Here is a 15,531-nt window from a genome sequence, read left to right as displayed (position 1 = left end):
CCCGAAAGATCCCGACAGATGCCTGGATCAGCAGCTGACTCAGCCTCTCAGCATCACCACAGAGAGCCTGAGCCAGCTGCTCCCTCCCCTATCCAGCTCAGCGCTCCAGTGGGCACTGGAGGGGCAGAGCAGAGACAGTCATGGCTCACTGCTCAGAGTGCAGGGGAGAACTCAGTGATCAGCTGTGTTCGATCTCTCGGTTCTCAGTGTTGAGGTGGCGGGGAGACAGAAGCAGCATTGAAACCATACTGTATCCACCTAGGTGAGTATAAGATTTTTTATTTTATATATACCCCATACTTCTCTTTTAATGCATCTCAAGGATTGCACCCATGTTTTCAAAACGCGTGAATTTTTTTTTTTGCAGCCCCCGGACCATATTGCTGGTCAAAGACCAGAGTCCTTTTTGCGATTCGGCACTGCGTCGCTTTAACTGACAATTGCGCGGTCGTGCGACGTGGCACCCAAACAAAATTGGCGTCCTTTTTTCCCCACAAATAGAGCTTTCTTTTGGTGGTATTTGATCACCTCTGCGGTTTTTAGTTTTAAAAAATAGAGCGACAATTTTGAAAACAAATTATATTTTTTACTTTTTGCTATAAAAAAATCCCCCCAAAAATATATATAAAAAACACAATTTTTTTCCTTAGTTTAGGACGATACGTATTCTTCTACATATTTTTCGTAAAAAAAAACCGCAATAAACGTTTATTGATTGGTTTGCGCAAAAGTTATAGCGTTTATAAAATAGGGGGTAGTTTTATGGCATTTTTATTAATATTTTTTTTTTTACTAGTAATGGCAGGGATCAGCGATTTTTTTTTTTCAGTACTGCGACATAATGGCGGACACTTCGGACACTTTTGACACATTTTTGGAACCATTGGCATTTTTATAGCGATCAGTGCTATAAAAATGCATTGGATTACTATAAAAATGCCACTGGCAGGGAAGGGGTTAACACTAGGGGGCGGGGAAGGGGTTAAGTTTGTTCCCTGGGTGTGTTCTAACTGTAGGGGGGGTGGCCTCACTAGGGGAAACACTGATCGCTGTTCATACATTATATGAACAGACAGTCAGGCATTTCTCCCCTGACAGGACCAGAGCTGTGTGTTTACACACACAGCTCCCGGTCCTCGCTCTGTAACGAGCGATCGCGGGTGCCCGGCGGAGATCGCGCCCGCTGGGCACGCGCACGGGAGTCAGGGACGAGCGGGGGGCGCGCGCACGCGCCCCTAGTGGCCGCTTAGAGAGCCGACGTTATAGTACGGGCTCTCGCGCAGGGGATCCAACCTGCCTTGTAGAACTGTAGTTAACATTTGTAACCGGTGGCACGTCTCTTTTCTTTATTCCCATCATATTTGCTACTTGGTTTTATCATCTGTTATAAAATACAAAATTTGGCATGCCCAGTAATGATAAACTTCCACCATCTTCGAAGTCCTGAAAAAAGCTTTTAACAATGTTTACACAAGCTGCTTTCCTACTACAATTACCTTATCAAAAATCAAACAATAAACTCAAGAGCCGGTTCACACAGGGGCAATCAGCTCTGAGGGAGGGGTTTGCCTCAGAAAACTAGTTTCTCTTCCTGGAAAGTTGCTTCAGTTAAGACAGGGGATCCGACTTGGAGGCGACTTCCATTGAAATCAATGGGTACAAGTCACCTTGAAGTAGTACAGGAACCTTTGCTGAAGTGGGAGCGACTTCAGTAGTGTGCATTAAGACGACTCTCATTGACTAACATGTAATTTGACATGTCGTTCTACTTGGGCCGCCCCCCAGGTCGCGGTAGTGTGAACCGGCTCTAAAGGATATGTAAAGGTTAGTTTAAAAAACAAAAACAAAAAACAAACATGTCATACTTACCTCCTCTGTGCAGTTGTTTTTTGCACAGAGTGGCCCCGATCCTCCTCTTCTGGGGTCCCTCAGCGGCACTCCCGGCTCCTCCTCTTCTCGAGTGCCCACGTTGGAGAGCCGCTCTCCCTCAGGGAGCCAATGGCTGCGCTGCTATCAATCTATCTAATCAGGACCAGAGACACCGGCTGGAGCTGGTGTGCTCGTCCCCGTCGCTGGAAAAATTGGGTTCAGGTAAGTATAAGGGAGGCTCTGGGGGCTGCTACATAACAGGAGGTTAGAAAAACCTTGAGGCTTTATAACCCCTTTAACAGTGGTTAGTAATCACTAGGGAGAGTATTTTCCATTATGAAAAGAAATTTAGATCATTGCTGTTGGTTATGGCATTTACGTGGTATTTTTTTGCTTAGTTTTATATTTATTTTTTAAATAAAGCCTGGTACACACTACTGTTTGTTTTTGTTTTTTTAAACTGACAGCTTCAGTTGGAGCTGCTGTACTGATGTTAGTACAGTGAAAGCCAGCAGCCGACCAGCTCCCGATAATGCCGATGGCTGAGAGCTCTGCCTGGAGTGTTCTGGGGGGGGGGGGGGGGGGGTTCGTCCCCCGTGTCAGAACACAAAAGAACAGCAGGGGAGATCACTGTACTAACATCAGATTGTTAGTACAGGCGCTCCGACCTGAGCTATCAGGTTTTTTTTCCGCTCAACCCGCTGGGTTGATTGAAAATAACTAGTGGTGTGTACCCGGGTTTACGGGGGCTACTATTATTAGAAAATATTCACCTGTACACAGGTGAGATTAGGGAATGTTGATTGTATAGCTCTCCTCAATCCCTTGGGATACTCACCGTTGCAGCCTACAGGTGGGAAATTTGATCGTTCACAATGGAATTTCCTGTCTGATCTTTATTGGTTTCACTGAGATATCTGGCATGCACAGCACTTCCTCCTCCTTCTTCCATAAGCACAAACGGGCCTTATTGTAGAAACATATCCTTCCTAATCAGTATTTAGTATCTACAAACTTATGTGCTAATACATACAACTAAAAGTTAAAGGGGTTGTAAAGGTACAATTGTTTCCCCTAAATAGCTTCCTTTACCTTAGTGCAGTCCTCCTTCACTCACCTCATCCTTCCATTTTGCTTTTAAATGTCCTTATTTCTTCTGAGAAATCCTCACTTCCTGTTCTTCTGTCTGTAACTCCACACAGTAATCCAAGGCTTTCTCCCCGGTGTGCAGTGTCGTGCTTGCCCCCTTGCCCAACTACAGGAGAGTCAGGACGCTCTCTACATTGCAGATAAAGAAAGGAGCTGTGTGTTAGTATACGTCCTGACTCTCCTGTAGTGCAAGGGAGGGGGCGAGCACGACACTCCACACCAGGGGAAAAGCCTTGCATTACTGTGTGGAGTTACAGACAGAACAGGAAGTGAGGTTTTCTCAGAAGAAATAAGGACATTTAAAAGCAAAATGGAAGGATGAGGTAAGTGAAGGAGGATTGCACTGAGGTAAAGGAAGCTATTTAGGGGAAAGAAATTGTACCTTTACAACCCCTTTAACCACTTGCTTACCGGGCACATATACCCCCCTCCTGCCCAGGTGAAATTTCAGCTTCCGGCACTGCGTCGCTTTAACTGACAATTGCGCGGTCATGCGATGTGGCGCCCTTTTTTCCCCCACAAATAGAGCTTTCTTTTGGTGGTATTTGATCACCTCTGCGGTTTTTATTTTTTGCACTATAAACAAAAAAAAGCAACAATTTTGAAAAAAAATTCAATATTTTTTACTTGTTGCTATAATAAATAGCCCAATTTTTTTTCCCCAAAAATTTTTTTTCTCAGTTTAGGTCGATACATATTCTTCTACATATTTTTGGTAAAAAAAAAAAAAATCGCAATAAGCGCTTACACAATATGGGACAGAATTATTATTATTATTATTATTTTTTTTTTTTTTTTTTTTACTAGTAATGGCGGCGATCTGCGATTTTTTTTATTGGGACTGCGACATTATGGCGGACACATCGGACACTTTTGACACATTTTTGGCGCCATTCACATTTATACAGCGATCAGTGCTATAAATATGCACTAATTACTGTATAAATGTGACTGGCATTGAAGGGGTTAACACTAGGGGGTGAGGAAGGGGTTAAATGTGTACCTGTATTGTGTTCTAACTGTGTGGGGGGAGGGGGGTGACTGGGGGAGGTGACCGATCTGTGTCCCTATGTACAAGGGAGACAGATTGGTCTCCTCTCTCCCCTGACAGGACGTGGAGCTCTGTGTTTACACACAGAGCTCCATGTCCCTGCTCTGTCATTACCGATCGCGGGTACCTGGCGGACATCGCGACCGCCAGGCACGCGCATCGGCATCTCGGGGACGCGCCGGGCGTGCGCGCGCCCCCCAGTGGCCGGAGGAATCCTGGACGTCAATAGACGTCCGTTTGGATTTTCAGAGCCACCATGAAGACGTCATTTTACAATGACCCGGGGCTCAAGTGGTTAAAGGCATTGCTGACTAGACTACATGCATACATGTTTCAGTGTTGGAGGTTGTGTTAATGAAACAAAAACGTACATTGGGGTTATTTACTAAAACGGAGAGTGAAAAATCTGGTGCTGCTCTGCAAAGGAACCAATCAACTGAACAAGCTGAAGTTAGAAGCTGATTGGCTCCTATGCACAGCAGCACCAGATCTTGTTCTCTCCAGTTTTAGAAAATCGACCCCGGAGTATTTTCCGAACCCTCATGCCCCATACACACCATCACTTTATGTGATGAAAAAAAACGACATTTTCTGTGAAGTAAAAAATGACGTTTTTGAAACTTCAATTTTCAAAGACGAAGTTGCCTACACACCATCGTTTTTCTCACAATGTTCTAGCAAAGCGAGGTTACGTTCTCACCACTTTTTCCATTGAAGCTCGCTTCATAAGTAGCTTCTGGGCATGCGCGGGTGAAAAAACGTCGTTTTAAACGACGTTTTCTGCTACACACGGTCAATTTCTGTGAAGTAAAAGTTGACGTTTTGAAAAACGACACATAAAATTGAAGCATGCTTCAATTTTTTTTGGTCGTTTTTTAGAAGACATAAAACAATGTTTTCCCCCACACACGGTCAATTAAAGTGACGTTTTTAAAAACGTAATTTTTTTTCATCACATAAAGTGATGGTGTGTATGCGGCATCAGCCCCTCTCCAATGCAATCAAAGATTTTTCACACTCACATCTGTTTTTTTTTTTTTCTCTCTTCATTATTTTTGTCTTAAAGCGGGGGTTCACCCTATAAAAAACACTACATCCAGCCCAGTTCTGCAAATCAAATTACACTGACCTTTTTTTTTTTCGCCGTAGATAGCGTTTATTGTTAGAATTCACCGCAGCTTCCGGGTAGGGAATCCCACGGGAGTGGGCGTTCCTATTGACATGCCAATTGATTGACATGCTAAATGACGGCGCATACAGCGCGTCACGACTTCCCGAAAGAAGGTCGGCTCGGCTCTATTCGGCGCCTGCGCACCGGCGCTGAATAGAGCTGAGCCGAGCTTCTTTGGGGAAGTTGTGACGCGCTGTATGCGCCGTCGTTTAGCATGTCAATCAATTGGCATGTCAATAGGAACGCCCACTCCCGCGGGATTCCCTACCCGGAAGCCGCGGTGAATTCTAAGGCTGAACGCTATCTATGGCGAAAAAAAAAAAAAGGTCAGTGTAATTTTATTTGCAGAACTGGGCTGGATGTAGTGTTAGAAATTTTTTATAGGGTGAACCCCCGCTTTAAGCCTCGTACACACAATCGGACTTCCATCAGACTCTTCCTTGGATTTTGGTCTGAAGGGCATTGGCCGTGAACTTGTTCTGCAGAAACACGGCCCAACATTTTCAGCCAACATTCACTAAACCACAAGATTTTTCAGCTCTTTACCACCACCCTTTGGTCAACTTCTGCTATTGTTTTCTGATGTTTAGCATTGGTTCCGAGCATTCGTGTTTGTACTTTGGATTTTAGATGGACGGATTTGTGTACACGCGATTGGATAATCCGATGTAATAAATTTATTGCCAGACAGTTGGTGAGAATGAACAGCCAACTTTTGTTGTTAATTCAGCCAACAATTGTCTGATGGAACATACACACGGTCAGATTATCCGACACAACACGTCCGTCAGACAATTATGGCCATAGAATTGGATCGTATGTACCAGGCTTTAAGGCCCATACAAATAATCAAAATTTTCGAAAACAACGGTCCGATGGACGTGTTTTTTCAGACAATGCGACCGCCTGTATGCTCCATCGGACCATTGTTGTTGGTTTTTCAACTGAATTGTTTTTCGCTGTGAATGCTCTCAAACTTTTCGACAACAAATGTCCGATGGAGGATAATCCAATCGTGTGTACACAAGTCCAAAGTACAAACACGCATGCCCAGAACCAATGCTAAACATCAGCCAATAATAGCAGAAGTTGCCCAAAGGGTGGCGGTGAAAAGCTGAAGAAACACATGATTTGGTGAATGTTGGCTGAAAATGTTGTGCCGTGTGTATGCAGAACAAGTATACGGCCAACGCCCTCTGGACCAAAATCCACAGAAAAGTCCGATGGAAGTCCGATCGTGTGTATGAGGCTTTAGACATGAATAGTGCTTATATTGGACCTTGGATGCCTCACTGTGCCATCTATACATGCCTCACTGTGCCATCTATACATGCCTCGCTGTGCCATCTATACATGCCTCGCTGTGCCATCTATACATGCCTCACTGTGCCATCTATACATGCCTCACTGTGCCATCTATACATGCCTCGCTGTGCCATCTATACATGCCTCACTGTGCCATCTATACATGCCTCACTGTGCCATCTATACATGCCTCGCTGTGCCATATATACATGCCTCACTGTGCCATCTATACATGCCTCACTGTGCCAATCCATTCCCTGCCTCGATGATCTCCCTACCTTCTCCTGTTTGCAGAGTCAGTCAGTCAGACGGCGGCCATCCATTATTCAAAAGCCGCGCCTCCTCCTCAGGCTGTTCCGTGATAGGCAGAACACTCATTTTCCCAGCAGAGCCTCTGTTCAGTGTTCCGCCTATCACGGATGTCCTCTCGTCCAAGGCCGAGGCTGAGGATGAGAAGGCATCCATGATAGGTGGAACACTGAACGGAGGCTCTGCTGGGAAAATTAGTGTTCCGCCTATCACGGAACAGCCTGAGGAGGAGGCGCGGCTTTTGAATAATGGATGACAGACAGGTACCCGGCGTATAAGACGACCCCCGACTTTTGGGGCATGATTTTAGATGCAACAATTCGTCCTATACGCCGGAAAATACGGTACGTACAACTGTTACCAGGACAGTGCACACTTTGGACTAGCTGCATTCAATCTACAAATCCCTAATCCCCACTCTCGCCTAATGTTAAAAATGTTTGAGATTTTGGGGTTGATTTAATAAAGGCAAATAGGCTGTTCACTTTGCAAGGAAGTTGCACTTTGAAAAGGATCTTGGTGAATGTGGTGAATTTTCACTTTGCAAAGACTACCCAATCATGTGCAAGAAAAAAAAAAAAAAAAACATTTTTTTCAGGCACATGATTGGATGATGAATGTTTGCAGAGCTTACCCTCATCTTAAGCTATGGGGAAAATCCCCTTGCAGAGTGCAACTTCCCATGTAAACTGTAGACAGCCTACTTGTCTTTAGTAAAACAATCCCATACCTGCTAGATCTTCACTTTCAGTTTCATCTTTTTTTTTTTTATGTCACAGTGTAGAGTATAAGATTTCCTATCATCTGTGCCCAGTCTTGACACACAGAGTTAATCCAGCTCTGAGCAATCCTCTTTTATTGTTCAGTGAAAATTAACAGACTTCCAGATAAAACCCTGTCTAAATACAAAGTCCTATCCTCTCTCCTTGCTTTGAGTGACAGGTTATTTACATATCTAGCTTGGACATGTTTATCATATGTTATGTTATGTTTATCATAATATGAGGTGATCCACAGTATAAAAAGTGAGAAATCCACCCCTCCCCCACATAACACATCCTGGTAATATACAATGACCTGTGGATCACCTCATATTATGATAAACATTCCCCACGCTTATGAGAAGTTTGGCTGTGTGAACCAATCCAGTCAGTCTCCATGGGGTTTTGAAAGGGGGGTGTCGAGCTCCACATCCATTAAGTTCTGCCCCTTTATAAATGCATGTTACATGGGCAGTTTTAGGGTGCTAGGTTGGGAAATGCTGACTCTGGTGCTTGGTGAAGCTTAAGGCCGCGTACACATGGTCGGACTGTTCTCATCGGTTAACAGATGAAGCAGACTGATGGTCTGATGTGCCTACACACCATCAGTTAAAAAAACGATCGAGTCCAACGCGGTGACGTAAAACACAACGACGTGCAGAGAAAAATGAAGTTTAATGCTTCCAAGCATGCGTCGACTTGATTCGGAACATGCGCAGGTTTTTAACCGATGCTTTTGCATACTAACCGTCGGTTTTGACCTATCGGTTAGGCGTCCATCGGTTCAATTTTAAAGCAAGTTCTAAAATTTTGGACCGAAGGATAACTGACCGATGGGGCCCACACACCATCGGTTTGGACCGATGAAACGGTCCTTCAGTCCATTTCCATCGGTTTTGACCGACCATGTGTACGCGGCCTAAGGGTGCTAGGTTGAAGAATGTTGATTTTAGTGCTTGGTGCAGCTTTAGGGTGCTAGGGTGGGAAATGCTGACTCTGGTGCTTGGTGAAGCTTAAGGGTTCTAGGTTGAGGAATGCTGACTTTGGTGCTTGGTGAAGTATAAGGGTGCTAGGTTGAGGAATGCTGACCCTGGTGCTTGGTGAAGCTTAAGGGTGCTAGGTTGAAGAATGTTGACTTTGGTGCTTGGTGAAGTATAATGGTGCTAGGTTGAGGAATGCTGACTCTGGTGCTTGGTGAAGCTTAAGGGTGCTAGGTTGAAGAATGTTGACTTTGGTGCTTGGTGCATCTTTAGGGTGCTAGGTTGGGGAATGCTGACTTTGGTGCTTGGTGCAGCTGTAGGGTGCTAGGTTGAGGAATGCTGACTTTGGTGCTTGATGAAGTATAAGGGTGCTAGGTTGAGGAATACTGACTCTGGTGCTTGGTGAAGCGTAAGGGTGCTAGGTTGAAGAATGTTGACTTTGGTGCTTGGTGCATCTTTAGGGTGCTAGGTTGGGGAATGCTGACTTTGGTGCAGCTTTAGGGTGCTAGGTTGGGAAATGCTGACTCTGGTGCTTGGTAAAGCTTAAGGGTGCTAGGTTGAAGAATGTTGACTTTGGTGCTTGGTGCAGCTTTATGGTGCTAGGTTGAGGAATGTTGACTTTGGTGCTTGGTGCAGCTTTATGGTGCTAGGTTGAAGAATGTTGACTTTTGTGCTTGGTGCATCTTTAGGGTGCTAGGTTGGGGAATGCTGACTTTGGTGCTTGGTGCAGCTGTAGAGTGCTAGGTTGGGGAATGCTGACTTTGGTGCTTGGTGCAACTTTAGGGTGCTAGGTTGGGGAATGCTGACTCTGGTGCTTGGTACAGCTTAAGGGTGCTAGGTTGAGCAATGTTGACTTTGGTGCTTGGTGCAGCTGTAGAGTGCTAGGTTGGGGAATGCTGACTTTGGTGCTTGATGAAGTATAAGGGTGCTAGGTTGAGGAATACTGACTCTGGTGCTTGGTGAAGCGTAAGGGTGCTAGGTTGAAGAATGTTGACTTTGGTGCTTGGTGCATCTTTAGGGTGCTAGGTTGGGGAATGCTGACTTTGGTGCAGCTTTAGGGTGCTAGGTTGGGAAATGCTGACTCTGGTGCTTGGTAAAGCTTAAGGGTGCTAGGTTGAAGAATGTTGACTTTGGTGCTTGGTGCAGCTTTATGGTGCTAGGTTGAGGAATGTTGACTTTGGTGCTTGGTGCAGCTTTATGGTGCTAGGTTGAAGAATGTTGACTTTGGTGCTTGGTGCATCTTTAGGGTGCTAGGTTGGGGAATGCTGACTTTGGTGCTTGGTGCAGCTGTAGAGTGCTAGGTTGGGGAATGCTGACTTTGGTGCTTGGTGCAACTTTAGGGTGCTAGGTTGGGGAATGCTGACTCTGGTGCTTGGTACAGCTTAAGGGTGCTAGGTTGAGCAATGTTGACTTTGGTGCTTGGTGCAGCTGTAGAGTGCTAGGTTGGGGAATGCTGACTTTGGAGCTTGGTGCAGCTGTAGAGTGCTAGGTTGGGGAATGCTGACTTTGGTGCTTGGTGCAGCTTTAGTGTTCTAGGTTGGGGAATGCTGACTTTGGTGCTTGGTGAAGCTGTAGGGTGCTAGGTTGGGATTTGCTGACTCTGGTGCTTGGTGCAGCTGTAGGGTGCTAGGTTGGTGGAATGGTGATTTTGGTCTTCTACTCACACGTTTCTGAAGAATAACAGGTAAACATGGCTGCATTAAAATAAAAAGGATCTGATTTAAAAAACATGGCTGCAAGTTCTTCTGTCCAGTTGGGTTTTAAGTTTATTTAAGTGGCTTCCAAAGCACAATGGCATATTTCTGTTTGGCATGATGTTGTCCCCCACCCTGTTTGTTTTTGCCAGCTCATTGTCAGGGGTTACTGACATGCAGAGGGACTGGGGAAAAGGAAATTTCGCTTCTCCAGTTCCCCTTCACGTGAAATTGACTTTCCCGCCTGATTCCGCTATCTATAAAGATGCAAATGGTGAGCCCTAGAAAAGCACTTACTGCGTTGGAGAGGGGGCTGTCCTGGGGGGTCTGGGTGTGGAGGGAACCCCGAGGTTGCTGAACTAAAACAACCTGGAAATGGATCCAAAAAAGTTTCCTTATGAAGTGGGATTATTCAGATGGAGAAATCAAACCTGAGCTGATCTCCAGCTCCCCTCAGTTATTTTTTCAGTGCCTTTTGATGCCATTTATTTCTACATGTCTCTACCTGATTTTCTCATTGTGTATCCCTCTAACGTCTCTTTTTTTCAGTTATATATGATTTTCCTTTACACTTTTGTGTTTCTCCAATACTGATACATTTTATCTTTCTTCTTTTGCGTTTCTTCACCCTTCACTATCCCGCCTTCCCGCTCACTCCTCCTCAGGTGGTCCCTTAGAATCCCCTTTAGCTTATGAAATAGATGCTGAATTAGAATATGAAGAAGCAGATCCTCAGGGTGCTCACCACACCCCCCACAACAGTTCTGGGAGCGTAACAACCCCCCCAGCTAGTACCAAACGTGCCCCTTTCTTTAAAAAGGTAAAACCCCCGCCTGGTGCAGTGTTATTGGTAACATTAGCTATGAACCAATAGTTGTAGCTTGACCAAAGGCGTAACACTGAGGGGCTGATTTACTAAAACTGGAGAGTGCAAAATCTGGTGCAGCTCTGCATAGAAACCAATCAGCTTCCAGGTTTGTTTGTCAAAGCTTAACCACTTCAGCTCTGGAAGATTTACCCCCTTCATGACCAGGCCATTTTTTGCGATAAGGCATTGTGTTACTTTAACTGACAACACTTTACCCAAATCAAGGGAGACCTGGGAATGTTTTAGGCCTCGTACACACGACCGAGTTTCTCTGCGAAAACCAGCAAGAAACTTGCTGGGAGATATTTTTTTGCCGAGGAAACCGGTCGTGTGTACATTTTCGTCGAGGAAACTGTCGAGAAACTTGACAAGCCAAAAAGAGAGCATGTTCTCCATTTCCTTGACGGGAATGGAGAAAATTGGCTTGTCGAGTTTCTCGACGGCTTCACAAGGAACTCGACGAGCAAAACGATGTGTTTCGCCCGTCGAGTTCCTCGGTCGTGTGTACGAGGCCTTACTGTGCTTGTGAGCAATATTTATCCATCATTCTGGAAACAAGCCACCTAAGGGCCCTTTCCCACGTACAGATCCCGTGAGGATCCGTGCCTTTCTTATCCGCTTGCTCAGAGGGGATCGCTCCGTTGATCCCCGCTGAGCTGGCAGATGACCGTGCGGTCCCTGTCAGATCCCCGCTCCTCCCTATGGGGGATCAGATGAACACGGACCGTCTGTCCATGTCCACCCGATCTGCTCTGCAGACGGATGGAAAGATAGGATTATCCTCCATCTGCAGAATCGGACCATCATCAGGTGTCAGCAGATGTTCATCTGCTGACACCCGCTATCCCATAGGGATACATGTACATTGGCTGCCCTGTGATACACCAATGATAACGATTATACACCCTTCATTTCTTTGTAAGTGGGCAAACTTACAAAATCTGCAGGGGATCTAATAATAATTTTCCACACAGTGCATACAGGTTATACCGCACTTCCAGCGGCCTCACATGTTAGTGAGGGTCATAGTTCATTTTGGCCAAGCTTCCCCAAACAAACTATGTACAGTAAGTCAAAAGATGGAGTTCTTCTTTATTGAACAAGCTGAGGTTAGAGGCTGAATGGCCTGCATGCACAACTGCACCAGATTTTTCACTCTCCAATTTTAGTAAATTAACCCCTAAGTGTTGATGTTGTGTTTGCTGTTTTTTTCCCCAATGTGAGCGTTAAGACTTGCTTAATTTGTGTCATTTGCCTAATATTTATTCATGTTGCCTAAGTCTAATACTTCTGTACTGCTCTATTAATACCTGCCTGGTGATTGTGCAATAACAAATTCAACTCACAATCTACTGATTTTATTATAATATATATTTTTTTAAAGTGGGATAGCTTAGTTTGAAAGGGTTAAAGGGGTTGTAAAGGTTCGTTTTTTTATTTTCCAAATAGGTTCCTTTAGGCTAGTGCATTGTTGGTTCGCTTACCTTTTCCTTCCATTTCCCTTCTAAATGTTATTTTTTCTTTGTTTTCTTTGTCTGAATTTCTCACTTCCTGTTCCTCCTCAGTAAGCTGTTCTGGCTGACTAATCACCGCTCCGATGATGGTGGAAAGCTTACTGAGGAGAAACAGGAAGTGAGAAATTCAGACAAAGAAAAAAAGATTTATAAGGGAAATTGAAGGAAAAGGTAAGTGAACCAACAATGTACTAGCTTAAAGGAACCTATTTAGAAAATAAAAAACAAACCTTTACAACCCCTTTAAGCCCCACATCCTGTACCATTCCATTCTGCCCCTTTATTTAAGTACAGTACAATGGCAGGTTTAGGAGGCTAGCTCATGGGAAAATTTGCAGACCTTATAAACACCTTATAAACACAGTAAATAGAGAAAATTTTGAGACTGCGCTAAACTAACTAAATAAACAACAAAAGTGAAGAAAAGCTGCAACAAAAATTGTGATATACACACAATAAAAATCAAAAACAAAACGAATTAGTTGCGCTAACAGTGAATGAGTGTAAAAAATCAATATGATTGAAAAAAATATTGTCCATGGGTATACAAAACATCATACATAGTATTAATATAGTGAAAAGTTCAATTTCCAGTGAAAAAATTGTTGGATGAAATTGTGCCCGTGACTAAAAAAATATAGAAATCCTCCACCGGTGCAGTAATTGAATAGATATCTATGCGCTTACCGGAAGGGCAAGCAAACAGGGCTTGCAGCTGAAATCCCCCAGCTAGGGTCTTTAAGTGGAAATCCAGATATTATTCCTCCAAATTGGGTAGATAATTCCGAAATCCAAGAGGCATGTAAATAAATGTATAAGCAAATAGTGATGCACCGTAAGCAAATGAACATAGGCACACCAAGGGAAAAACCTCCACCGAAAAGAATCACCAAATAAAGGGGACTCTTACCAGAAATAAGTGATAAAGAGCTTGTGGCCAAACCCAGCCAGGGCCTTTGGGGTTAAATCCAATCAATCGATTCCCTCACAAAGCAAGACCGAATATATCACCATAAAAAAGAGAGATTCCACATAGTGACGTACCATAGGTAAAAAGATTTAATAAGGTAGATGCACTTACATGGAAGCAGATAAAATCAGCATATAAAAGATTCGAGCCGGCCGGCTACTACAAACGCCCGTCCTTCGGGACCTAGACGCAGCACGTCAAAGCGTCTCCTCCTCCCGACGTACGTTTCGTCAGTATGTGACGTCGTCTGGGGAACCGTTCCCCAGACGACGTCACATACTGACGAAACGTACGTCGGGAGGAGGAGACGCTTTGACGTGCTGCGTCTAGGTCCCGAAGGACGGGCGTTTGTAGTAGCCGGCCGGCTCGAATCTTTTATATGCTGATTTTATCTGCTTCCATGTAAGTGCATCTACCTTATTAAATCTTTTTACCTATGGTACGTCACTATGTGGAATCTCTCTTTTTTATGGTGATATATTCGGTCTTGCTTTGTGAGGGAATCGATTGATTGGATTTAACCCCAAAGGCCCTGGCTGGGTTTGGCCACAAGCTCTTTATCACTTATTTCTGGTAAGAGTCCCCTTTATTTGGTGATTCTTTTCGGTGGAGGTTTTTCCCTTGGTGTGCCTATGTTCATTTGCTTACGGTGCATCACTATTTGCTTATACATTTATTTACATGCCTCTTGGATTTCGGAATTATCTACCCAATTTGGAGGAATAATATCTGGATTTCCACTTAAAGACCCTAGCTGGGGGATTTCAGCTGCAAGCCCTGTTTGCTTGCCCTTCCGGTAAGCGCATAGATATCTATTCAATTACTGCACCGGTGGAGGATTTCTATATTTTTTTAGTCACGGGCACAATTTCATCCAACAATTTTTTCACTGGAAATTGAACTTTTCACTATATTAATACTATGTATGATGTTTTGTATACCCATGGACAATATTTTTTTCAATCATATTGACCTTATAAACACAGGCTTTATCTCATGTAAGGGTAGCGGTTTAAGCAAACACTTGCAAAGCTTAGAGCAGCTTTCTTGGAGCCTTTAACCCCCCTGGCGGTATTCCCGAGTCTGGTTCGGGGTGGAATCTCAGGACCAAAAGCGGTAACCCCGAGCTTGACTCGGGATGGCCTTGCAGAGTCCATAGGCACAAGTTACTTACCTTGTCCCTGGATCCTGCGATGCCGCCCCGCTGTGTGATCAAGCGGTGTCCTCGCTAGCTCGATTCACAGTGCCAAGTGCCGCCGAGCTCCGTTCCCTGCGACGCTATGACGCACAGGGGTGGAGATCGGCGCCAAATTTCAAAAAGTAAATAAACACAATACTTATAGATTACAGTACTGTATGTAAAAAATACACACCCCCTTGTCCCTAGTGGTCTGCCCCGTGTCCTGCATGTACTTTTATAAAATAAAAACTTCTTTCTGCCTGCAAACTGTAGATTGTCCATAGCAACCAAAAGTGTCCCTTTATGCCAAAAGTGGTTTTAGAGCAGCTAGAAAACAGCGATAATAAATTATAATCACTTGCAGAATTGAGCGATAGCGATTTGTGGGGAAATTCGTCATCAAAAAATTAAAAGTAATAATTTTTTATTATTATATATAATTATTTATATTTATTTATTGTATTATAATTTATGATTTTGTGTTTCAAATTTTATTATACCCGGGATGCCTACTAGACTCTTGTTTGGACAGATTTAAGTGAGTTATTTAAGAATTACAGGCCTACAATATAAAACGCCAACTTTCCATGCAAAATAATGGTACCGCTTTCAGCACCTAAAATCTGAATTAATCATACCGCCAGGGAGGTTAAAGCACCTTTCTGCTCTCGTTTGGGGATGGTAAACACAGACTGTGAAGGGACCGCCCT

At 44.2% G+C, this 15,531-nt stretch overlaps 1 protein-coding gene across 5 annotated transcripts in view; it reads left to right on the top strand.

Annotated features, from left to right (window-relative positions):
• The window catches only part of CACNB1 (calcium voltage-gated channel auxiliary subunit beta 1), a 136,569-nt gene that overhangs the window by 79,068 nt on the left and 41,970 nt on the right, over positions 1 to 15,531 (top strand). For 4 of the 5 annotated variants that reach the window (XM_040330647.1, XM_040330649.1, XM_040330650.1 and 1 more), the window contains one exon: positions 10,955 to 11,109. The exons of the other annotated variant lie outside the window; for it this stretch is intronic. In XM_040330647.1, coding sequence (XP_040186581.1) covers positions 10,955 to 11,109 — 155 coding nt within the window. The remainder of the gene's footprint in view (positions 1 to 10,954; positions 11,110 to 15,531) is intronic. 5 annotated transcript variants of the gene reach the window in all.

Source organism: Rana temporaria, chromosome 12 (genome assembly GCF_905171775.1).
Source record: "Rana temporaria chromosome 12, aRanTem1.1, whole genome shotgun sequence".
In the NCBI taxonomy this organism is placed as follows: domain Eukaryota; kingdom Metazoa; phylum Chordata; class Amphibia; order Anura; family Ranidae; genus Rana; species Rana temporaria.
The sequence above is the reverse complement of the archived record's forward strand: the minus strand, read 5'-3'. Positions and strand labels throughout refer to the sequence as shown.